Source organism: Oncorhynchus keta, chromosome 15 (genome assembly GCF_023373465.1).
Source record: "Oncorhynchus keta strain PuntledgeMale-10-30-2019 chromosome 15, Oket_V2, whole genome shotgun sequence".
Taxonomy (NCBI): Eukaryota; Metazoa; Chordata; class Actinopteri; order Salmoniformes; family Salmonidae; genus Oncorhynchus; species Oncorhynchus keta.
The window spans coordinates 29,041,207-29,066,278 of record NC_068435.1 but is presented as its reverse complement, the minus strand read 5'-3'; the positions used below and the strand labels follow the sequence as shown (position 1 = coordinate 29,066,278).

Sequence of the window (25,072 nt, the reverse complement as noted above, 5' to 3'; positions counted from 1 at the left end):
TGTGTGTATATGTTTTCCATTTCGATCACCACTGTATGTGTGTGTGTATATGTGTTTTCCATTTCGATCACCACTGTATGTGTGTGTGTGTATATGTGTTTTCCATTTCGATCACCACTGTATGTGTGTGTATATGTGTTTTCCATTTCGATCACCACTGTATGTGTGTGTGTGTATATGTGTTTTCCATTTCGATCACCACTGTATGTGTGTGTGTATATGTGTTTTCCATTTCGATCACCACTGTATGTGTGTGTGTATATGTGTTTTCCATTTCGATCACCACTGTATGTGTGTGTGTATATGTGTTTTCCATTTCGATCACCACTGTATGTGTGTGTATATGTGTTTTCCATTTCGATCACCACTGTATGTGTGTGTATATGTGTTTTCCATTTCGATCACCACTGTATGTGTGTGTGTATATGTGTTTTCCATTTCAATCACCACTGTATGTGTGTGTATATGTGTTTTCCATTTCAATCACCACTGTATGTGTGTGTGTATATATGTGTTTTCCATTTCAATCACCACTGTATGTGTGTGTATATGTGTTTTCCATTTCAATCACCACTGTATGTGTGTGTGTATATATGTGTTTTCCATTTCGATCACCACTGTATGTGTGTGTATATGTGTTTTCCATTTCGATCACCACTGTATGTGTGTGTGTGTATATGTGTTTTCCATTTCGATCACCACTGTATGTGTGTGTGTGTATATGTGTTTTCCATTTCGATCACCACTGTATGTGTGTGTATATGTGTTTTCCATTTCGATCACCACTGTATGTGTGTGTGTATATGTGTTTTCCATTTCGATCACCACTGTATGTGTGTGTGTGTATATGTGTTTTCCATTTCGATCACCACTGTATGTGTGTGTGTATATGTGTTTTCCATTTCGATCACCACTGTATGTGTGTGTGTATATATGTGTTTTCCATTTCGATCACCACTATGTGTGTGTGTATATGTGTTTTCCATTTCGATCACCACTGTATGTGTGTGTGTATATGTGTTTTCCATTTCGATCACCGACCCCTTGGCTTGATTCCTACCCCTTTCTGGGTTTGGAGATCTAAAGTGATCAGACAATGAAATTCCCCATCCCCAACACGGCCCTTTGAATAAAATGTGATGCTCTGCTTTATCTATCCAGTCTTTTAATATTTATGGGAGAAATGGAGATGGTATAACCTAGAGAAGGAGTCAAGGACATAAGAACCATAATGAAACCAGGAGCTTATTCATTCCACCGATTCTGTTACAAAACGTTTCTTAATTCCTATCTGAATTTGTCCAATAGAAACTACAGTTTTAGTTGCAAGTGTTTGCATGAGCCATGAGTCATCCGTTCCCATCCCGCTCTGGTCCTTGCTCTCCCTCTCCTGAGAGAAGGTTTTGTTCCCTTCACACTAGTGTTTTTGCAGAAACATCCAACAGCTCTTGTTGCAGTTTGTTTATAGATTTAAACACTATTCATGGCAGGCCATGCTTCTGTTGATGATATTCGTATCTGTTGTCTTGTCATTATATGGTGGAGCTGCAGTCCTCCCTCGCCCTCCCTTTGGCAAATCAGACCATACCTCTATCCTACTGTTTACAAGCAAAAACTCAAACAAGAAGTACCAGTGACATGGTTCAGTCTGGAATTCAAATGGATTTGGGGGGTTTGTGTCAATACGGAAGTGGTCAGATAAAGTGGATGCTAAGCTACAGGACTGTTTCGCTAGCACAGACTGGAGTATGTTCCGGGATTCATCTAATAACATTGAGGATGTTTACCACATTGGTCACAGGCTTCATTAATAAGTGTATTGACAGAGTCATCCCCACAGTGACCATACACACATACCCCAACCAGAAGCCATGGATTTCAGGGAACCTCCGAACTGAGCTAAAGGCTAGAGCTGCTGTTTTCAAGGAGCGGGTCACTAATACGAACGCTTATAAGAAATCCTGCTACGACCTCCGATGAGCCATTAAACAGACACAGTGTCAATATAGGACTAAGAGCGAATCCTACTACACCGGTTCTGACGCTCGACAGATGTGGCAGGGCTTGCAAACTATCACTGACTAAAAAGGGAAACCCAGCCGCAACCTGCCCAGCAACGCAAGCCTACCAGATGAGCTAAATTCCTCCTTTTCTCGCTTTGAGGCAAGACTGAACCATGCATGAGAGCACCAGCTGTTAAAGATGACTGTGGGATCTCGCTCTCTGTAGCCGATGTGAGAAAGACCATTGCCTTGCAAAAGTATTCAAATTACGTGTAATTTAAATGTACTTTTATTTGGATTTCATGTAATGGACATACACAAAATAGTCCGAATTGGTGAAGTGAAAGGAAAAAATAAATAAAAAATGGAAAAGTGGTGCATGCATATGTATTCACTGCCTTTGATATGAACCCCCTAAATAAGACCTGTTGCAACCAATTACCTCCAGAAGTCACATAATTAGTTAAATAAAGTCCACCTTTGTGCAATCTAAGTGTCACATGATCTCTCACATTATCTCAGTATATGTACACCTGTTCTGAAAGGCTCCAGAGTCTGCAACACCACTAAGCAAGGGGCACTACCAAGCAAGCGGCACTATGAAGACCAAGGAGCTCTCCAAACAGGTCAGGGACAAAGTACAAAGTACAGATCTGGGTTGGGTTATAAAAAAAATATCAGAAACTTTGAACATCCCACAGAGCACCATTAAATCCATTATAAAATTTTTTGAAAGAATATGGCACTACAATAAACCTGCCAAGAAAGGGCCGCCGACCAAAACTCACGGACCAGGCAAGGAGGGCATTAATCAGAGAGGCAACAAAGAGACCAAAGATAACCCTGAAGGAGCTACACAAGCTCCACAGCGGAGACTGGAGTATCTGTCCATAGAACCACTTTAAGTCATACACTCCACAGAGCTGGGCTTTACGGAAGAGTGGCCAGAAAAAAAGCCATTGCTTAAAGAAAAAATGTGATGTCTGGCGCAAACCCAACACCTCCCATTACCCAGAGAACACCATCCACAGTGAAGCATGGTGGTTGCGGCAACATGCTGTGGGGATGTTTTTCATTGGCAGGGACTGGGAAACTGGTCAGAATTGAAGGAATGATGGATGGCGCTAATGTACAGGGAAATTCTTGAGGGAAACTTGTTTCAGTCTTCCAGAGATTTGAGACGGACGGAGGTTCAGCTTCCAGCAGGACAATGACCCGAAGCATACTGCTAAAGAAACACGTGAGTGGTTTAAGGGGAAACATTTAAATGTCTTGGAATGGCCTAGTCAAAGCCCAGACTTCAATCCATTTGAGAATCTGGGGTATGACTTAAAGATCGCTGTACACCAGCAGAACCCATCTGGGGGGTGAATACAGTAGTTATGCACGCTCAAGTTTGACAATAAAAAGCATTTTTCAGCTTCAAAGTGGTAGGCATGTTGTGTAAATCAAATGACACAAACCCCCCAAATCCATTTGAATTCCAGTTTGTAAGGCAACAAAATAGGAAAAATGCCGGGGGGGTGAATACTTTTGCAAGCCAATGTAGTTAACGTTTACAAGGCCATGGGTCCAGATGGAATACCAGGACACATACTCAGAGCATGCGCTGACCAGCTGACAAGTGTCTTCACTGACATTTTATCCCTGACCCGGTCTGTAATACCAACTTGTTTTAAGCAGACCATCATATACTGAACAAAAATATAAACACAACATGCAACAATTTCAAAGATTTTACTGAGTTACAGGTCATATAAGGAAATCAGTCAATTGAAATAAATAAATTAGGCCCTAATCTATGGATTTCACATGACTGGGAAAACAAATATGCATCTGTTGGTCATGGAAAAAATAGGTAGGGGCGTGGATCAGAAAACCATTCAGCATCTGGTGTGTCCACCATTTACCTCATGCAGTGCAAAACATCTCATTCGCATAGAGTTGATCAGTCTGTTGATTGTGGCCTTTGGAATGTTGTCCCACTCCTCTTCAATGGCTACGTGCGAAGTTGATTGATATTTGTGGGAACTGAAATACCCTGTTGTATTTGTTGATCCAGAGCATCCCAAACAGGCTTAACAGGTGACATGTCTGGTGAGTATGCAGGCCATGGAAGAACTGAGACATTTTCAGCTTCCAGGAATTGTGTACAGATCCTTGCGACATGGGGCCGTCGTACATTACCATTCTGAAACCTGAGGTGATGGCGGTAGATGGGTCTCAGGATCTCGTTACGATATCTCTGTGCATTCAAATTGCCATCAATAAAATGCAATTGTGTTCGTCGTCCGTAGCTTATGCTTGCCCATACCATAACCCCACAGCCACCATGGGGCACTCTCACAACGTTGATGTCAGCAAACCACTAGCCCACACGACGCAATTCACTCTGTCTGCCATCTGCCCAGTACAGTTGAAACTGGAATTCATCCGTGAAGAGCACACTTCTCCAACGTGCCAGTGGCCATCAAAAGTGAGCATTTTCCCGCTGAAGTTGGTTACGATGGGAAACTGCAGTCAGGTCAAGACCCTGGTGAGGACGACGAGAGCACACAGATGAGCTTCCCTGAGACGGTTTCGGACAGTTTGTGCAGAAATTCTTTAGTTTTGCAAACCCAGTTTCATCAGCTGTCCGGTTGGCTGGTCTGACGATCCCGCAGCTGAAGAAGCCATATGTGGAGGTCCTGGGCTGGCGTGGTTACACGTGGTCTACGGTTGAGGTCAGTTGGATGTTCTGCCAAATTCTCTAAAACAATGTTGGAGGTGGCTTACGGCAGAGAAATTAACATTAAATTCTGTAGCAACAGCACTTTGCATGCTCCCTCAAAAGTTGAGATATCAGTGGCATTGCGTTGTGACAAAACTGCACATTTTAGACTGGCCTTTCATTGTCCCCAGCACAAGGTGTACCTGTGTAACGATTATGCTGTTTAATCAGCTTCTTGAAAAGCCATATCTTAGGTGGATGGATTTGCTTGATAAAGGACAAATGCTTACTAACAGATATGCAAAACATCTAATTAAATGAATTACACTTTGGATGTGTATACAGAGTTTAAAGGCTGTGATTGGAGAAAACTTTGTATGGATCAACAACATTCTAGTTACTCCACAATACTAACCTAAATGATTGTGAAAAGAAGGAAGCCTGTTCAGAATAGCATTATTCAAAACATGCATCCTGTTTGCAATAAGGCACTGAAGTAAAACTGACAACATTTTTGCAAAGAAATTAACTTTATCTCCTGAATACAAATCATTATGTTTGGTTCAAATCCAAAACAACACCTCAGAGTTCCATTCTTCATATTTTCAAGCATCATGTTAAGTGTATGCTTTTCATCAGCAAGAACTAGGGAGTTTTCTGGGGGATAAAAATTAACGGATTAGAGCTAAGCACAGGCAATCACAGATGGAATGCAGACTGAACCAGGTTTTCAAGACACTGGGAGACAAATGAACCTTTTAGCAGGACAATAACCTAAAACGCAATGCCATATATACACAAGTTGCTTACCAAGACTTGAACATGTCTTTCTAGTAATGATCAACAACCAACTTGACAGAGCTTGAAGAATTTTAAAAAGAAAAATAAGTAAATATTGTACCATCCAGGTGTGGAAAGCTATTAAGACTTACCTAGAAAGACTCAACTTTAATCACTGCCAAATGTGATTTTAACACATCAAGTTAGGGGTGTGAATACTTATCTAAATTACTCATTTCATTTTCAATACATTTGCAAATAATATAATAATAATATATGCCATTTAGCAGACGCTTTTATCCAAAGCGACTTACAGTCATGTGTGCATACATTCTACGTATGGGTGGTCCCGGGAATCGAACCCACTACCCTGGCGTTACAAGCGCCATGCTCTACCAACTGAGCTACAGAAGGACCACATTTCTTAAAATGTGTTCACATTGTCATTATAGGGTATTGTGTGTAGATGGGTGAGATTTTTTTTATCCATTTGGAATCAAGAAAATACTTCTAAGGCACTGTACATTACCTACCTCAATTACCTTGTACCCCTGCACATTGACTTGAGCCTGGTACATAGCCATGTTATTTTTACTCGTTAATCATTGTGTATTTATTCCTTGTGTCACTATTTCTTTAACTCTGCATTAGTGATGTGACCTGTAAGCATTTCAGTGTTAGTCTACACCTGTTGTTTATGAAGCATGTACGAAATAAAATTGTATTTGATTAAGTTACCTTATTTGTCCAGTGGGTGTCTTTCTTGAGCAGTGAACTACATTACTCTACTCCAGTGGGTTCAGTCCAATGGGTCAGTAAGAAGTGTGTGATTTCAAAACGGCACACAACAAATAATTAAGATGTAAAATAGTTTATTTTGTAAATGCTTCTAAAATCAATTACACAAACTCCAAATCTCATTACTCTGTACACTCCAAAAGGCTGTTTTCAAAAAACATGACTACTTTACAGGACCAAGAAAAATGTAGCACAAACACACTGGCAGGATGATGTCATTTTATACAAGAGAAGAAAAATATCCAAGAAATCATTTTGTTACAACCATTCATTGAGAAAATATATACAATTGAGTCTTCGGAAAGTTAAAAAAATACATGCCATATACATTACAAGTTCTAAGACTGTCTCCAAAATTTTACAGTCGACTTGAAATTGTGCACGCAAAACATCTTGCATTTTCTAACTATTGTAAGTGGCTTGTGAAGTGTCCATATCAGATACATTTCTCTTTTCAAAATATAGCACCACCAAATGTCCCAACATTTTCCTCTGCAAGAAACATGATTATTTTTTTCCAGTACACCTTAATTTCAAATCGCCTGAAGCAGTAAGCAATGTTATTGGACGTCTGTACACCATTTCTATGTAAAAAAACAACACAAAAACAAGGTGGTATTCCTATGCCTATTTGGGTTAAAAAGAAGTTAAAATTGTGTTTGGGTGGTTTAAAAACCTTATTCACAGTTCTATAAAATCAAACCTGATTAACAGCAAAGATGTCAGAATGATGTCTTTCCCATTTTGAAATTCTGTAACCAATGACTCTTTTCTACACTCGTTAGTCACCAAAAATATTTATTTTTGAGTGGTCAAAGTATGTGTAAATCACAAAAACACTACACTACAATACCATACTTTTAATAAACCCAAAAATACTTTGAATTATTGTGGTTATTTTACAGATTCTGTACAGAATAATCATAATATATACTCTCAAACTGATATCATGACATCCTTCTTAAATAAATTGCAATGACAAAAAAAAAAAAACACCCAAACATCCAGAAGGTTAAGGTAGTATTTGGTCAGTTATTCCTATATTTTTCTTTATATACATTTGTACAAAAGTAAGAGCATTTCTTCAATCTTCAGAAAACTATCAGTTTAGCCTTCGTTTTACTGTCTCGTCATTTTGACAATAAAATTCATTCACTCAATAATAAATACAAAACGTCCTCTCGAATTTCACTCAAATCACATGACAGAAACCTATGATAAAACTGACTCATGGAATCAAGTATCTTAAAGTTGTGTGTACGTGTCTCTTTTTTTTTTAGTGCAAGTTAATATTCCCTTCGCTGTAGTCATTGCTGTACATTCCCCATTCAGTGAATTCTACATTTAGTCAAACAGTTTTACATTTAAAGTTTTAAACAAAAGGGCCTGCCCTTAACAACCAATAAGGTCCGTGACCCACACAGTGCTCTCTTCTCATTCGCTGGTGGATTCTCTTCTGCACCCTATTGTATATCATCTCACTAATACACAGACGCATCCACTCGTTGACAGAGGCCTTGCAATAAAACCCAGCCTCATGTAATATGGCACAAATCACACGTCTATCTGCTGTTGCTTCTTCCTGCTCACCTCTTTCTAAGTCCTCTCCTGTCCATCTTCAGTCTGTTTCCAAACATGGGTCTCCATCCATCCATCGCTCTCAGGGTTTTAACTCAGGTCTTCCACTCGTTCTAAGAAAGGACAGCCTGAAGCACCTCTCTCTACACAGAGATCAGGGCATCTGCATAATATGGAAAGGAATGCATTTGTTGTCATTTTTGTTTTCTTTTTCAGTTGATCCTTTTCCTGCAGTCCGCTGTTCCACAGTGACAGGCGATCTTGTGTTGGCCGTCTACACAGTCAAACTGGTAGTCAAAACACAGCTGGAAAATAATGCAGAGAAAATAGTGATGACAATGCAAAGGTCACTCATAGCATAGTAGGAGATTTCCAATTGAAAAGAAAAAGAACACACCTCCTCTCCTTTCTCGATTCTGCGGTTGGAGGTGACGATGATTTTATAACCTCTTTCAAAGGTTACCACCTCAGCGACACAGTTCGGGGCACAAGAGTGATTGATGTACCTGTATAAGAAAACAAACACAGCACATTATGACGCAATTTGTTTTTGTGACCAACTTTTGATTTAGTTCAGTCATTTTTCTTTTTTGGGGGGGGGGGGCTCGAAAACAAATAAAAGCATACAAAGGAAACCCTAACTCTCACCCCCCCCAATTGTTCCTTGACTAGCACCATTCATTCTCACTGTCGATAATTCTAACATCTAATAGTAACTGTATCCACTGGTTAAATGGGAGACAGTGAGGTTGGTTGCCATCTTAGAGCCCAAAAACTATTTGCATCAGTGTTGCTTGCCTACAGTAATCTTCATCTTTTGATTGAGATATTCAAGGTGGCTATCAATAAGTAACAAAAGACAGAAAGCATTGAATATTTAAATTCATGCACTTCTAAATTAATTTTGTAACTTTTCCCCAGTACAATTTAACTGCAGGGTACTCCCACATCATATAAAAGGAATGTGTCTACCTGATTTAGGGGACACAATGAACAGTTGGGGAGTTGGGGCCAATTTCATTGTAAAACATTTCCTTGGTGTTAAATACAGTCTGAACAAATTTAAAATGTATAAATTGATGGTTCGGATTACGGGATGCTAAGGTCATATTTTTCCATATTCTGTTCCAGTTAAAAGCGTGGGTAAGATTAAATTAGATCTGTGGACCATATTTTAATGGCTAGCCCAGAACAAGCTTAGTTTTTTGTATTGTTGTATTTTGTCTGTATAATATATAAAGTTGGTAATGTGTATGTATCTTTCAAATCTTGAAATGTTCTCAAAACATTCGGGTCCTTGATATTCCGTCTGCCCCCCTTGCAGATCCCCCCCAACCACAACCCATGGACATTTATTATTGCTACAGCGTAAATATGTATATATTATATTTGTTTTATTACTTAAATGTTATATATACAGTGGGGCAAAAAAGTATTTAGTCAGCCACCAATTGTGCAAGTTCTCCCACTTAAAAAGATGAGTCGCATTTGCATTTGTTTATGTTTTCAAGTGACATTTATTTGCATACATCCATAACGATGACCTAATGAGGCACTATTTCACCTGGCATAGAAAATGTGCTCACTCGCCAGGACGCTGTTGTTCAGAGGAGCTAGCCAACAACACAGCTACAGTAACACAATCACTTCAAATTGAAGCTGGAAAGACCGCAAACTACAGTAGTCGCTCTTCGTTTCGTTCTACCTTTTTCCAATTGACATTTCTTTGTATATATATATCCATAAAAATGAAGCCAGCTGATTCATGATTTTGACTGGCTGAGAAACACTGCCTGTCTGTCTCATCCCGACTCGTTCATTACTGTAGGACAGACAGCTGGAGATCAAATTTGAATATCGAAACAATGTTGCAAATGAATATTGAAACAATGTTGCAAATGTCAAAGACAGACAGCAAGGTTTATACAAATTACAAATCTCTGCTGTTGAAAACTAAATGTTAGTATAAAAGAAATGTGAGATAATGTCAAGATGGTTTTTATAGTGAAGATCAAGTTTATACATTTCTTGGCATTCAGGATTAGACCCACCCATTGTATAAAGTACTTTAATCATATGAATTCAATTTGAGCCAATTCCCATATGTTCCAAAATAGGCCAGATATGAACATTCTAGTTTATCAAAAGCTGTTTCTGCACCGAGAGATAAAACATCCCAAGGAGCTGTTGTTTGTGATGAAGCATTTAAGATATGTAATAGTCGATGGAGATTATACGAGGATAAACGCTTTTTAACAAACCCGCTTTGGTCCGAGTGGATCAATTTGGGTAAATCGAGATAAGATGACAACATTCAGGAAAACGGCTTCATATCTGTGTTTATAAAAGATAGGGGGCGATAATGAAAACACTTGGTGGCATCCTCACCTTTTTTAATAAAAGCTAAATTAGTGCCATGGTCACATCTCTGCTAAATTAACCTTTGTGAAAGGCTGTACAAATCATTACGAGCAATAGTGGACCTAATTGATTCAGAAATGTTGGATAGCATGAATTATTTGGTATTGTGTGTCGATTGATGAGGAAGAAAAACTAACTGAGCAATCTGGGGAGAAGGGCCTTGGTCAGGGAGGTGACAAAAAAGGTGCTTCAACAAAGTACTGAGTAAAGGGTCTGAATACTTATGTAAATGTGAAAGTTTTTTTTTTGTGTGTGTGTGTGTGTGTGTGTAGATTGATGAGAAAAAAACAATAACGTAACAAAATGTGGAAAAGGTCGAGGGATCTGAATACTTTACGACTGTACTGTACATACTGAGCCCTGTGAATTATTGCAACCATCCTAACATTGAAGTGACAAATAAATCAGGTAAGGTTAGAATGTGAATCAGGTTGAATTTGACTACGTAAAATAATTATGCTTACCTTGCCAGACCTCCTGTCTGACTGGCATCAACAACACGTTCACTGTCGATGCGGAACATGAACACTCCACGATTCTGCAGAGGGAAAAGTAATCACTTAGACCAACAGTCATCACATGAGAGAATACAGCAAATATATATTATTCAGCCTTCACAACACAGTAAGTACAGATACTAGAGCCTTAAGTATTTTTATTTTTTAAAGATTTGCACCTGAGATTTGTAAGTCCTTTGCTTCTTGATGGCCACCTCGTTGCGGAGGACGGTTCCATTGTATTCAATCACCATGGTGTTCTTCTCTATGTCCCTGGCAGCATACAGACCCAGGCCCTGTGGACACAACCAAAAAATGTGTCTACAGTACGTTCAACAGTAAAAGTCCCTTTACTCTCATGCTGTCATACTTCAGTCTTATATTCCATCTGCTACTTAAAACCTGTTAGAATTGATGCGAATTTTCGCAGCTCTTCGCAGCTTTTTGTTAAAAATCGCGCAACATTTCAAAGTCCTGCTACTCATGACAGGAATATAGTATATGCATATGATAAGTATGTGTGTATAGAAAACACTCTGAAGTCTCTAAAACTGGTTAAATCGTGTCTGTGACTATAACAGAACGTGTTTAGGAGTAAAAATCCCAGGGAAAACTGTTCACCAAAAACAAAAACAAAATATTCATCCGCCAGTCAATGTATTGTCTAAGGCGACAGAAAATAAACGAGGTTCCCATTTCAACGCCTACAGCTTCCACACGATGTCGCCAGTACTGGCATTTCATGGCTGCTTTATCCTTGGTTAGATGACGTATAGGCACTTCCTGTCTTGGGGCGCACCGCAGGATGTTATGAAAGTGAAAACATGGACGATGATTTCAAGACTTGCTGCTATCGAATACAGATCGCCCCGTGATCAATTTGATAGATTATTAACGTTTATTAATACCTAAAGTTGGTTTAGAAAAGTAGTTTGAAGTGATTTGTAAAAGTTAATAGGCAACTTTTGTAATTTTAAAAAGTGACGTTGCGTCTTGTAAAGGGGAATTTTCCTGGATCAGACCGCCCTTCATAACATTACATTTTGGGTATACAATGACGGATTTAAATCGGGAAAAATACCCAATTGTGATGTTTATGGGACATATAGGAGTGCCAACAAAGAAGCTCGTCAAAGGTAATGAATGTTTTATATTTTATTTCTGCGTTTTGTGTAGCGCCGGCTACCGCAAAATCTGTTGTTTAGGTGACGTTCAGGTTTTTTGGGGGGTGCATGCTATCAGATAATAGCTTCTCATGCTTTCGCCGAAAAGCATTTTACAAATCTGACTGGGTGGCTAGATTCACAACGAGTGTAGCTTTAATTCAGTACCTTGCATGTGTGTTTTAATGAAAGTTTGAGTTTTATCAAAAACTATAGGTGGCGCTCTCTAAAATTTCCGTTGATTTGGTTCCTGCACAGGGACACCCATCCATAAGAAGTTTTAAGAACAGGAATGCAAGAGTGCAGAGTAGGGTTGGGCTGTAATTCAGATTTTCATACAGTCACCATTTCTATACCATACTGGGGTTTTCACACACAAAACTATAAGCTAACACGGATCTTGATCCAGGAGGGGATTGAATGTCTCTGCTGTGATCAAGAAGCTTGATCTTATTTGGCACATCTACAGTGCCGTGAAAAAGTATTTGCCCTATTTCTAATATTTGCATATTTTTTACACTTTATGTAAGCACATATTCAACAAACCCTAAAGTTAGATAGAAGGAACCAGAGTTTTCAAATAGAATAATGTGATACTTATTTAATTAACAAAGTTATGCAACACCAAAATGGCTAAAAAGTAACACATTTCACGTTTTGGAATGGCCTATTCAAAGTTCAGACCTAACCTGACTTGATGCTTTAAAGAACCCACAAATAATCGCTGAGTTAAAGCAGTTCTGCATGGGACAGTGGGACAGAATTCCACCACATTGATGTGAGAGACTAATCAACAACTACAGGAAGTGTTTGGTTGGAGTCATTGCAGCTAAAGGTGGAACAACCAGTTACTGAGTTTAAGGGGGCACTGGGTGTTGCAGAACTTTGTTTATTAAATAAATATGGAACTGTTGTGTTATTTGTTCACTCAGGTTCACTTTATCTCATATTTGGTTTTGGTTGAAGGTCTAATTACATAGAGGGAATTTGAAAGGGGGAACATACTTTTCACAGCTCTTAACTTAGTTATAAGCAGTGGCGTAGCATGCACCCCAGGCCTAGTGCTGAAGTTAAGAGGATCATGTCCCCTAGACCCACCTGGATCTTGGAAGCAGCGAGATAGACGTTGGCTCTCCACTCACTCTTCATCCAGCGGTACTGAGAGGACCTGTGGTGCACAGTGGGGGGCTTGGTGTAGGGGACGCCTCCCTCCCCCTGGGCTGTGTTCTGACACCTGGAGGTGGTACTGGTGTTTCTGGACACTGGCTGGGGCCTATAGGAGTGAATGTGTGTGTGTGTATTCTGTTATAAAGATAACTTGTGCTAAGTATATTACATCCACAGACTTGAAACAAATGTTAATTCCTCCACAATACCTTATGACAACGGCAGTGAATGGGGAGCTGGTTTTGGGCATGGCGCGGGCGCTGCCAGAAGGGTTGAAGATCAGGGGCAGCTCCATCAGAGGGTTACGTCCGTAACGGAAGGTGTACCTGTCACAGGCCTCCACCCCTGGGAGCTGGAACACAACCAGCAGCACAGCGAAATGAGACGAACACTCCTCCTCACTTCAGTGTCTACAACAGAGGCCGGCCGATTAATCGGCAGTTTTCACAACAATCTGTAATCTGCCAATTATGGCCGATTACATTGCAATCCACAAGGAAACTGTGTGGCAGGTTGACCACCTGTTATGCGAGCGCAGGGTCAAAAGGACTTTGTGGCTGCAAGGAGCCAAGGTAAGTTGCTAGCTTGCATTAAACGAATCTTATAAAAACTATAAATCTTCACATAATCATTAGTTAACTACACATGGTAGAGGACATTACTAGGTTAACTAGCTTGTCCTGCGTTGCATATAATCAATATGGTGCCTGTTAATTTATCATCGAATCACAGCCTACTTCAACTTCGCCAAACGGGTGATGATTTAACAAAAGCACAACGCCGAGAGAAAAAAAGCTATCTTTGCACAAATGTACCTAAACATAAACATCAATGCCTTTCTTAAAATTAAGACAGAAGTATATATTTTTTAACCTGCATATTTAGTTCAAATAAATGCATGTTAGCAGGCAACATTAACTAGGGAAATTGTGTCACTTTCCTTGCGTTCCGTATTTCACTGAAAGAATAAATGTTTTATTTTCGAAATGATAGCTTCCAGATTGATGACCAAATGCTCGTATTTCTGTGTTTATTATATTATAATTAAGTCTATGATTTGATAGAGCAGTCTTACGGAGCAGTGGTAGGCAGCAGCAGGCTCGTAAGGATTCATTCAAATAGCACTAGACTGTGTTTGCCAGCAGCGACTAGCAATGCTTTAGGCACAGCACTGTTTATGACTTCAAGCCTATCAACTCCTGAGATTAGGCTGGCAATATAAAAGTGCCTATAAGAACATCCAATAGTCAAAAGGTACAGTTGAAGTCGGAAGTGTACATACACTTTTGCCAAATACATTTAAACTACATTTTTCACAATTCCTGACATTTAATGAGAGTAAAAATTCCCTGTCTTAGGTCAGTTAGGATCACCACTTTATTTTAAGAATGTGAAATGTCAGAATAATAGTAGAGATTTATTTCAGCTTTTATTGTTTTCATCACATTCCCAGTGGGTCAGAAGTTTACAGACACTCAATTAGTATTCGGTAGCATTGCCTTTAAAGCATTGCCTTTAAATTGTTTAACTTGTCCTAACCAACTTGCCAAAACTATAGTTCGATAACAAGAAGTTTGTGGAATGGTTGAAAAATCGAGTTAATGACTCCAACCTAGGTGTATGTAAACTTCCGACTTCAACTGTATATTAAAAACATTTACATTTTTACATTTAAGTCATTTAGCAGACGCTCTTATCCAGAGCGACTTACAAATTGGTGCATTACATTTACATTTACATTTACATTTAAGTCATTTAGCAGACGCTCTTATCCAGAGCGACTTACAAATTGGTGCATTCACCTTATGACATCCAGTGGAACAGCCACTTTACAATAGTGCATCTAAATCTTTTAAGGGGGGGGGGGGTGAGAAGGATTACTTTATCCTATCCTAGGTATTCCTTAAAGAGGTGGGGTTTCAGGTGTCTCCGGAAGGTGGTGATTGACTCCGCTGTCCTGGCGTCGTGGGGGAGTTTATTCCACCATTGGGGGGCCAGAGCAGCGAACAGTTTTGACTGGGCTGAGCGGGAACTGTACTTCCTCAGTGGTAGGGAGGCGAGCAGGCCAGAGGTGGATGAACGCAGTGCCCTTGTTTGGGTGTAGGGCCTGATCAGAGCCTGGAGGTACCGTTCCCCTCAAAAACAAATGGTATAGAGAGAAATAGTCAACGCATCATTATTCCTATAATAACCACAACCTAAAACTTCTTAACTGGGAATAATGAAGAACTGGGAATATTGAACCACCAGCTTTCAAATATTCTCATATTCTGAGCAAGGAACTTAAACGTAAGCTTTTTTACATGGCACATATTGCACTTTTACTTTCTTCTCCAACACTTTGTTTTTGCATTATTTAAACCAAATTGAACATGATTCATTATTTATTTGAGAATAAATTGATTTTATTTATGTATTATATTAAGTTCAAATAAAATAGTTCATTCAGTATTGTTGTAATTGTCAAATATATATATAGAAGAACTATTATATATATATAAATAAAATAGTCAGAAAATAGTCCGATTAATCGGCTTATTTTGGTCCTCCAATAATCGGTATCGGCGTTGATAAATCATTAATGTAAAATGCAACAATTTCAAAGATTTTACTGAGTTAGAGTTCATTAAAGAAAATAAGCAAATTTAAAAACATTTATTAGGCCCTAATCTATGGATTTCACATGACTGGCAATATATATATGCATCTGTTGGTCACAGGTACCTAAACAAAAAAGGTAGGGGCATGGATCAGATCACCAGTCAGTATGTGGTGTAACCACCATTTGCTTCATGCAGCGCAACATCTTTCGCATAGAGTTGATCAGGCTGTTGATTGTGGCCTGTGGAACGTTGTCCAATCCTCTTCAATGGCTGTGATGCTGGATATTGGCGTGAACTGGAACATGCTGCCATACAAGTCAATCCAGAGCATCCCAAACATGTCTGGTGAATATGCAGGCCATGGAAGAACCTGGACATTTTCAGCTTCCAGGAATTGTGGCTAGATCCATGTGACATGTGGCCGTGTGAGGTGATGGCGGCGGATGAACGGCACAACAATGGGCCTCAGGATCTTATCACGGTGTCTGTGTGCATTCAAATAGCCATCGATAAAATGCAATTGGGTTCGTTGTCTGTAGCTTATGGTCTGCCCATACAATAACCCTACTGCCACCATGAGGCACTCGGTTTACATCAGCAAACCACTCGCCCACACAACACCACGCAAGTGGTCTGCGGTTGAAAGGCCGGTTGGATGTACTGCAAAATTCTCTAAAACGAAGTTGGAGTGGGCTTATGGTAGAGAAAATAACATTAAATTCTCTGGCAACAGCTCTGGTGGACATTCCTGCAGTCAGCATGCCAATAGCTCGCTCCCTCAAAACTTGAGACACCTGTGGCATTGTGTTGTGTGACAAAACTGTACATTTTAGAGTTGCCTTTTATTGTCCCCAGCACAAGGTGAACCTGTGTAATGATCATGCAGTTTCTTGATATGCCACACCTGCCAGCTGGATGGGTTATCTTGTCACAATCTGAGCACAATATTTGAGAGAAATTAGCTTTTTGTGCGCACGTAAAATTATTGTATTTCAGCTCATGAAACATGGGACCAACACTTAAATGTGTCGCTTACATTTTTGTTCAGTGTAGTATGGTGTGAGCATTTTAACAGTCGCTCATCTGAATAGGTAGCTTTAGACATCTATAGTATCATTCGAGCATTGATCATTTAGTATAAATCGGAATTGCTTGAATTTAATACAACAGAGAACAGATACAAACCGATTCAGTGATCTTGGTGACTGCAGAGACGGTGAGTCCAAACAGGTCCTCTCCCTTCAGATAGACAGGGAAGAGTTTCAGAGTTCCTATTTCAGTCCTCTTGTCAGCAACGGGTCCCAGGACCTTATCCCACACTCCTGAAAAGACAGGAAAACAGCAGGGTTATATATCATAATATATTATAGGGACTCCTACAGAACACATTTACAATAGTAGAAGAGAATCTGAAAAGCAAACTGAACAAGACATCCTAGTCCAAGCCAACCCAGATACATGAATGGTAGAGGCTACAGCCATAAACAAGGCTAAATCTAAGCATGTCATAAAACCAATCTAGCTAGCCAACTTACAAGGCCTAATCTAAACCAGCCCTAAAACAAAACATTTAGCCCAGCCCACCTTCAATAGACAAGCCTAATCTAAATGAGCCCCAACACAAATCCATCCCTGCCCACCTTTGGCAGTGGAGTCAGTGAGGACCAGGTCCTTGTATCCCTGCTCGATGACGCGGACGCGGAACTCCGGCTGCTCCTCCCTCTCCTCCACAGAGCACAGGTAGCGGCAGCGGCGGTTGCCATGGCGCATGCTCCAGTAGATGCGGCAGGCCTCGTAGCCCACGGGGAAGATAGCGGAGGTCGAGTGGAAGGCGGCCATCTGGGACGGGGTGAGCTGACCCACGGCGTGGAGCACCAAGCTGCCCACTCTGAAGGTGTAGCCCAGCTCGGGCTGCTGCACGGCGCTGGCCATCTGCCTCACCTCGTCCCTCTGGACGTAGACGCGGCGGAACACCGCGAAGCAGCGCAGCTCGTGCTCCAGGACGAGGCCAGAGCCACCATGGGCGGAGCCAGAGCCTCTGGGCCTGTGGGCATGGCACAGCATGGTCTTGTCCTTGAAGAAGGTACAGTGTGCCTGCAGGGCGCAGGTGAAGTGGTAGATGTTGGTGCAGCGCAGGCGGTGGCAGCCGCTGGTGGCGCCCATCTGTTGGCAGTATGCACAGCGGACCGCTGAACCCCGTCGCAGCGCAAGCTCCACGTTGATCAGGGCGCCTGCCTGCGTCTCGTACACCTGCACAACAAAACAATGTTAATAATACACACACAACAAAACTTTAATAAAAGGGTCACAATTGTAGTGGTTGGTATGGCAGTTAAGATCTGAAACCAGCAGTCTTCCCCCTTTAGCCAGTTCTGCCCCCCACCCACTTATTTATTTACGACCGACCGAGGACATGAACCTTGCAGTCACCAGTCCACCACCTCACTTGACTTCTGGGCTACCTACCTCTGTGGACCACAGGGCACAGTTGAGGTGCACCCACGCGTCCAGGTCCAGGTTGAGGAGACGGGCAGGGCCATCGGTGACCCCGTCCCCTAGTTGGTGACAGAAGCAGCAGCGGCGCTGGTCCCTGAGACTGGCCCCGGGGCGGAGAGACGCTCCCAGCTTCCTCAACAGCTCGTCTATCTGGTTCTCGTCAGGGAGCTGGGAGCTTCCTCTAGGCACCACCACCTGCACTGTCCACTTCCTCCAGCGGAGACCCTTGTGTCTCTTCCCCTGGTGCCAGCCCTCCTGGTGAGCCCTGGGGCCCCGCGCCTTCAGTTTCACAGTCACTTTGATGGTGTCTGACTTGACATCTGTCTTAGGGGTCTTAGGGGTGTCACTGGCTGGGGGGAAGGGAATGGGTGGGGTAGAGGGAGGAGACTGCTTGGGCTGGAGCTGGGCCAGACAGTGGACATCCAGAGAGGACATGTTGTTGCTGTACTTGTGGTGGGCTTTAGACAGGCTCTCTTTCTGGTCTGAGTCTGGAGACAGGAGGGCCACCGAGTCCTGCAGAAGACATGAATGACAATAATTTAATGTCCTGCAGCAAATAATAAAAGTTGACCATTTATGACACACCGGTAGAAAAACTGGATACAACAAGTACTGTATACGGATTACCTACACTGGTCAAGAAAGTAAAAAAATAAATTGCCTTCGGGAATCAATAGAAACAAACCTTAGTATCTGTAGTATTTCTGGCCTGTGAGGAGGAAGAGGAGGAGGTGGAGGCAGAGTAGAGGAGGAAGCAGCTGTGGCTGCAGAATACCAAGTTCCCCTCGGAACGCAACAGACCTTCCTGTTCCTGAAGAGAGAAGAAAGGCATGTCAGGAGACGGAGTGAGGAAGAGAGAATGAGATAATAATAATACATTATATTTATCCACACTTCAGGGACACAAAGCTACTTTACAATTGTAGGAAGAAGAGAGAAAGAAAGGGATAGTTTGTGATTTTGGCAATGAAACCCTTTAATCTAGCCTACTTCTCCAGCGTCAGATGAACTTGTGGATACCATTTTTATGTATCTGCGTCTAGTATGAAGGAAATTAGATGTAGTTTCACGAGCAATTGTTATGCAAGTTAGCAACTTCCTTCAAACTATATGCAGAGATATAAAAATGGTATCTACGAGTTTATCTGACTGGGGAAGTAGATAAAGGACCTCATTGCCAAAATCCAGAACTATTCCTTTAAGCTCATAATCAAAGTGAGACATCAAAGGTCAAATCAATTTCTATACATGAACCATTATCGATACTAAAAGGGGTTATTAAATCATCAAACAGCTCCAATATTCAGATGAATCAGGGTTTAACCATTTGTGAACTCCCCAGACTGCAGTCTAAGGGCATGCTACCGCTTAACCCACTAATTGCACTTAGATAGATTTCACTACAATGGGGGGAAGGGGGGATTAGCATAATTAGAAGCTCTACAGTACGTGTGTGTGTGTATGGACATAATGTTCTTGGATGTGTGTGTGTGTGTGTGTGTTTGCATTCATGCTTGTGTGTGTGCCTAAGGGCATAATGTGGATTAATCTACCGTTTGAAGTGAGGTCTGAGCCTCTAGTCATGGCCTGTCTGTGCACTCCTGCCTCCTGGGGGGGTCCAACAAGGTAATTGATCAAATGATCTTTTTTGACAGATCATGTGGACCATTAGATTGATATAGAGACGATTATCTGATGTGGATCGCCACAAGATTGATGTTTCTATGTATCGCAATAGACAACAGTCTTTGCAACGTATGGAGTTCAGTGTGATAAACACGTAGCACAACTTGACCCCATGAAAGCGCTGGCCGTACATTACCTGTTTGTGCACTGGAAGGTCTTTGATTGACTTGCAGACTCCATTTCCCAGCACCACCACCTTGCAATGGCAGCACCATTGGGGCTTGGAGCCTGGGCTGCCGGGGGCTTTCTGATGGGCGCCTCTGACTGCAGCTGGACCTGACGCACAGCAACAGTACTCAAATAAGACACAGCTCCTACAACAGTAGATGATTGAACAGGCCAGAGCAGCACAGCACAGCATGGCATGGCTTTGCTCAGCTCTATTATACTGAATAAAAACATTAAAAATGCAACATGCAACAATTTCAAAATATTTTACTGGGTTACAGTTCATATGAGGAAGTCATTCTGTTGAAATAAATGCATTAGGCCCTAATCTATGGATTTCACATGACTGGGAATACAGATATGCATATGTTGGTCACAGATACCTTAAAAACAAAATGGGCAATGGATCTGTCCACGGTATTTCTTTGCATTCAAATTGCCATCAATAAAAAGGAAATTGTGCTCGTTGTCTATATCTTATGCTTGCCCATACCATAATCCCACCACCACCTTGGGACACTGTTCACAACTTTGACATTGGCAAACTGCTCACCCACACAACGCCATGCACGTGGTCTGCGGTTGTGTGGCCGGTTGGACGCATTGCCAAATCCTCTAAAACGTAGTTGGAGGCATTACATTCTCTGGCAACAGCTCTGGTGGACATTCCTGCAGTCAGCATGCCAATTGCACACTCCCTCAAAACTTGAGACATCTGTGACATTGTGTTATGTGACAAAACTGCACATTTTAGTGGCCTTTTATTGTCCACAGCACAAGGTGCACCTGTGTAATGATCACGCTGTTGAATCAGCTTCTTGATATGCCACACCTGTCAAGTGGATGGATTATCTTGGCAAAGGAGAAATGCTCACTAACAGGGATGTAATTTGTGTATAAAATTTGAAAGAAATAAGCTTTTTGCGCATATGGAACATTTCAGGGATAATTAGTTGTTTATTTATATATTTGTTTCTCTTACAGAGGAGGAATGGGTTTACTACGTCAAATAAATGAGGTGCGCTCTGCTGCGGTCTTGTTTTGGACAAGCTATACATTTTAAGCACCTGATTTTTTACAAACATTTTAGAAGGCAGCTCGTCACAACATTTTAGAAGGCAGCTCGTCACAACATTTTAGAAGGCAGCTCGTCACAACATTTTAGAAGGCAGCTCGCCACAACATTTTAGAAGGCAGCTCGCCACAACATTTTAGAAGGCAGCTCGCCACAACATTTTAGAAGGCAGCTCGCCACAACATTTTAGAAGGCAGCTCGCCACAACATTTTAGAAGGCAGCTCGCCACAACATTTTAGAAGGCAGCTCGTCACAACATTTTAGAAGGCAGCTCGTCACAACATTTTAGAAGGCAGCTCGTCACAACATTTTAGAAGGCAGCTCGCCACAACATTTTAGAAGGCAGCTCGCCACAACATTTTAGAAGGCAGCTCGCCACAACATTTTAGAAGGCAGCTCGTCATGATGCTAATTGTCTTAGATGAACCACACAATTGGTCAGGAGGTAAACAGCTCCTAATTATAAGCCCGCCAAGACAATTAACACCAGGGGTGTCCATTTTCCTGTTCATCTGGCTGTTTGTATCTTTGACTCTAGCCAAACTGACCATTCATTAAGCCCGTGTTCTGACACTTTGACAGCAGCACTAAGCAGGTACGTGTGTGTGTGTGTGTGTGTGTGTGCACACTAGGCCAAGGAAGGATGATTAGTCAATTTTATTAGCGGATCGTTGTGTGAGATCAATATGGACAGCCCTCACTTCCTGGTAGGCCAGATACACACAGCCTTTAGGCTGCAGACAGAAGGATAATGATGCACTGGACGAAGAAACGGACCGTTTGTAAACATTGTTAAAAGAGGCTAAGTATGCCGATGAACGATGAGTGGGAAAACAATTAGATAGAGATGGATTTGTTGTCTTGTGCACTTCCAGGTGCAGTGACGTCGTGTTTAAAAAAAACAATATATTATTCATATCAGAAAAAATAAGTCTAAAAAACAAACAAATTGGTTTGGATGGACATGAATTTCATCAGTGTCTCATTTCAAGACAAGCACACAAGAGCAGAAACATCTCCCCTGTTATGTCAGTATTTGGACATAAGGGGGCGATAAGGTGCAGGGATGTAGCTCAGTCTCTCACCTGGTCCGTCAGAATGGAAGCGGATGTGCTGCTGCGGATGTCCCTGCTGCTGTTGCATCATCATCCACTGCTGTGGTCCTCCACCTCCTCGGGACCTAATGAGCTGGCCTGGGGCTCCTTGAGGGTGCGGGCCCCCCATGTCCCCAGCACCACCACGGCCCGGGTATATCATTGGGGCGCCCGGCCGCCGGTGCTCAAGATCTCCCTGGGGGCCCCCCCGGAGGCCGCTGAGCATGGCCAGGGGACCCCTATCTGGGCCAGGGGGGCTGCTGACCTCATAGCTGCTGGGGATCTTCACACACAGCAGATCTGAGATGGCTGCTACCACACCAGTGACATTCTGGGAGGGGGAAAAACAATGTCGTAAAAATGTATGTAACAACTATTGCCACTCAAAAGCCAATGGCAGAGATGGAGAGCAGTGCATGACTGGCAGACAAAGAATTGGCTTTAGCTTCTACAATTAAGCCGGGTGAGATTTGAATCCTAACATATCACAACAGTAGTGAAAGAACTGAGGTACATTTGAGAGGGAAAAAAAGGGAATAAAACTACTCCACGAACTACATTGTTCAAGCGCTTAAATAAAAATAAAAGGATCTAAACCATTTCCCCCATGGTGACATTCTCTGAGAGCAGGAGGAACTGAAGCCAACAGAACCCTCACCTCTGCGGCAGCTGGTCTCAGGGTGATGGCTACAGACACCAGGCCTGGCTTAGCGTCGTTAGATGCTGGGCCAAAATGGGAGCCGAAGAACATCCCAGAAGGCTCCGTCTTGAGCTCAGTCTTCAGCCTAACCGCTAACACTACAAGAAAAGTAATAGACACACCCGGAAAAATATTTGAAAGGATATTTCATTAATACTTAGTCCTGTCATTGATACTGTAAAGCAGTTTGTGACAACGTAATGTAAACAGGGTTTTATAAATAACCTGATTGATGATGGAGTACATATAGTAGTTAGAAAGGCACATCTCTGTTTCCAGTTTATCGCCAGTTTAAACAAATGACCAACATGTTACCTTTCCCCCAGGGTGCTGGGAGCATGGGGAGGACGGGGGAGAGACAGGGGGACCGAGGCTCCTGCTTCACCAATGACAAGTTTGGGTAGCGACTGATCTCCATGCCAACCACACTTTCAGGAGACGAGGACGGGACGAAATTGTCTGGTGTGTCCCGATCCTTACAATGCTCTTGCCCCACCCTGTTGCTGTGACAGAGAGAGAGGGGGGGTTGTTTTAGATTTTAAAAATGTTAGGATTTACACAAAAAAAATCAATCATTGCATTCACAATTCTAAATGGTCTTCATCAGGATTTCCTAAACTGAGAACATTGTGAAATCATTTTGTGGCCAAGTATTTACAGAATATACTCTACTCACAATGACAAGTTTATAAGGTAATATGGCGTCTTTAAGACTGATGTAAAGCATGCAAGCATAACCAAAGACATCACTTCTAATTTCTCTGTTCTGGGGAGCAGAGACATTCCTTACCTGAGTTCCTCCTGGTTGTTGTGAGGGGGCGTGGGGAGGGAGGCAGGCACATCCACAGTTTTAGGTCCCTGAGCGATGGCCCGGGCCAGCAGGTCCTCCTCAGTCCTGAATGGGACATGGAGCGGCTTGGGTACCAGACCTTTAGACACTTGAAGAGGAACATATGAATGAGACATTCAGATTGGTCCTAACCATAGAAATACAATCACTTCACATTAATGTAAATGTTTGTTCTAGGAGTTAGGCTTTATGTCTACGGGAATGTCTGCTCTAGGAATGCTATGTCTAGGGTCCTAACAGCAATACACTGCATGACACTATACATGAGAAACACAGAAATATGCCATTAAACCCTAGTCACCCCTGAACCCTGTCCCAGTACTCACCCATAGCAGCAGCTTTGCTGGCCAGTTCTTCTGTAGTGGCAAAGCCATTGATCATCTTCTGTCGGTTCACAGGTGGAGGAGTCGGAGGAAGGGAAGCAGGCGGGGTGGGGGGGTTGCTCAGATTGTTCTGCTTTGAATAAACAACCCAAGGAATACATGTCACCATACTACAACAGGGAGGGATCTGGCATATGGCAGAGTGGTCTCGTGCTACCACAAATCACTGCTTCAAAAAGGCACTAAAGGCATCCTTCAACTTCATATTAATAAAACCTGTGCCTGGGGCTGGTCGAGTGGGTAGTGCCACAGCCTTCAGCACATACAGTATGCAGTACATGCTTGCGTAGGATCACTCCATCTCCACTTAGCTCATTCAAAGTCCAGTTGAATATAAAAACAAGAGTGGTATTTTAAATTAAGAGGAAAATATTTAACTTTGGTTGGTAGGCTTGGGCGGTATCCAGACAGTCATATCTTCATACCGACATTGTGCCATACCGGGATATTCTGTAATAACGGCGCTGTTTTCAAACCCCACTGATACTCTGTAATCGGAAGGTTAGCGATGCTAACAAGTACATGTAAAATCCCATAGAATGCTAATGAGCACACTGAACATTTTGTACAGTTTATGACCTAAAGTATACAAGTAACTAAAAAATGCTACTCATAGTTCGCTGCATGCACAAAGCAAATATTAGCCAGCAAGGTTCTTGATCCAGGAGGGGATTCAATGCTGTTACCAAGAGAATGCTTGATTTTGGAAGCCAGCTAACCACTTCATCAGATATCTAATTAGCAAACGAAATGCACAAATGCAGAGTATTTAGCACATTTTAGACAATTCACTTAATTGTTATCAGATATCTAGCTGGCACACATTTAGTTGTGGATTCCATACTATAATTAGATCACCTGGTGGATGCTGCACAAGAGTGAGAGACTCAAGGCTCCGA

General features: G+C 41.9%; 1 protein-coding gene across 8 annotated transcripts in view; it reads right to left on the bottom strand.

Moving 5' to 3' along the window:
* Positions 1-6,348: 6,348 nt before the first annotated feature.
* LOC118395216 (histone-lysine N-methyltransferase 2C-like) overlaps positions 6,349-25,072 on the bottom strand; it is a 138,989-nt gene continuing 120,265 nt past the window's right edge. For 7 of the 8 annotated variants that reach the window (XM_052463809.1, XM_052463813.1, XM_052463815.1 and 4 more), the window contains 16 exons: positions 24,117-24,246; positions 23,731-23,878; positions 23,256-23,443; positions 22,899-23,038; positions 22,232-22,571; positions 20,039-20,178; positions 18,902-19,027; positions 18,187-18,729; positions 17,361-17,970; positions 16,906-17,042; positions 13,327-13,469; positions 13,049-13,223; positions 10,967-11,083; positions 10,755-10,828; positions 8,267-8,375; positions 6,349-8,174 (listed from right to left, as the gene is read on the bottom strand). In XM_052463809.1, the coding sequence (XP_052319769.1) occupies positions 8,082-8,174; positions 8,267-8,375; positions 10,755-10,828; positions 10,967-11,083; positions 13,049-13,223; positions 13,327-13,469; positions 16,906-17,042; positions 17,361-17,970; positions 18,187-18,729; positions 18,902-19,027; positions 20,039-20,178; positions 22,232-22,571; positions 22,899-23,038; positions 23,256-23,443; positions 23,731-23,878; positions 24,117-24,246 (3,213 nt within the window). In that variant the 3' untranslated portion in view covers positions 6,349-8,081. The remainder of the gene's footprint in view (positions 8,175-8,266; positions 8,376-10,754; positions 10,829-10,966; positions 11,084-13,048; positions 13,224-13,326; positions 13,470-16,905; positions 17,043-17,360; positions 17,971-18,186; positions 18,730-18,901; positions 19,028-20,038; positions 20,179-22,231; positions 22,572-22,898; positions 23,039-23,255; positions 23,444-23,730; positions 23,879-24,116; positions 24,247-25,072) is intronic. The other variant, XM_052463810.1, reaches the window with a different exon arrangement.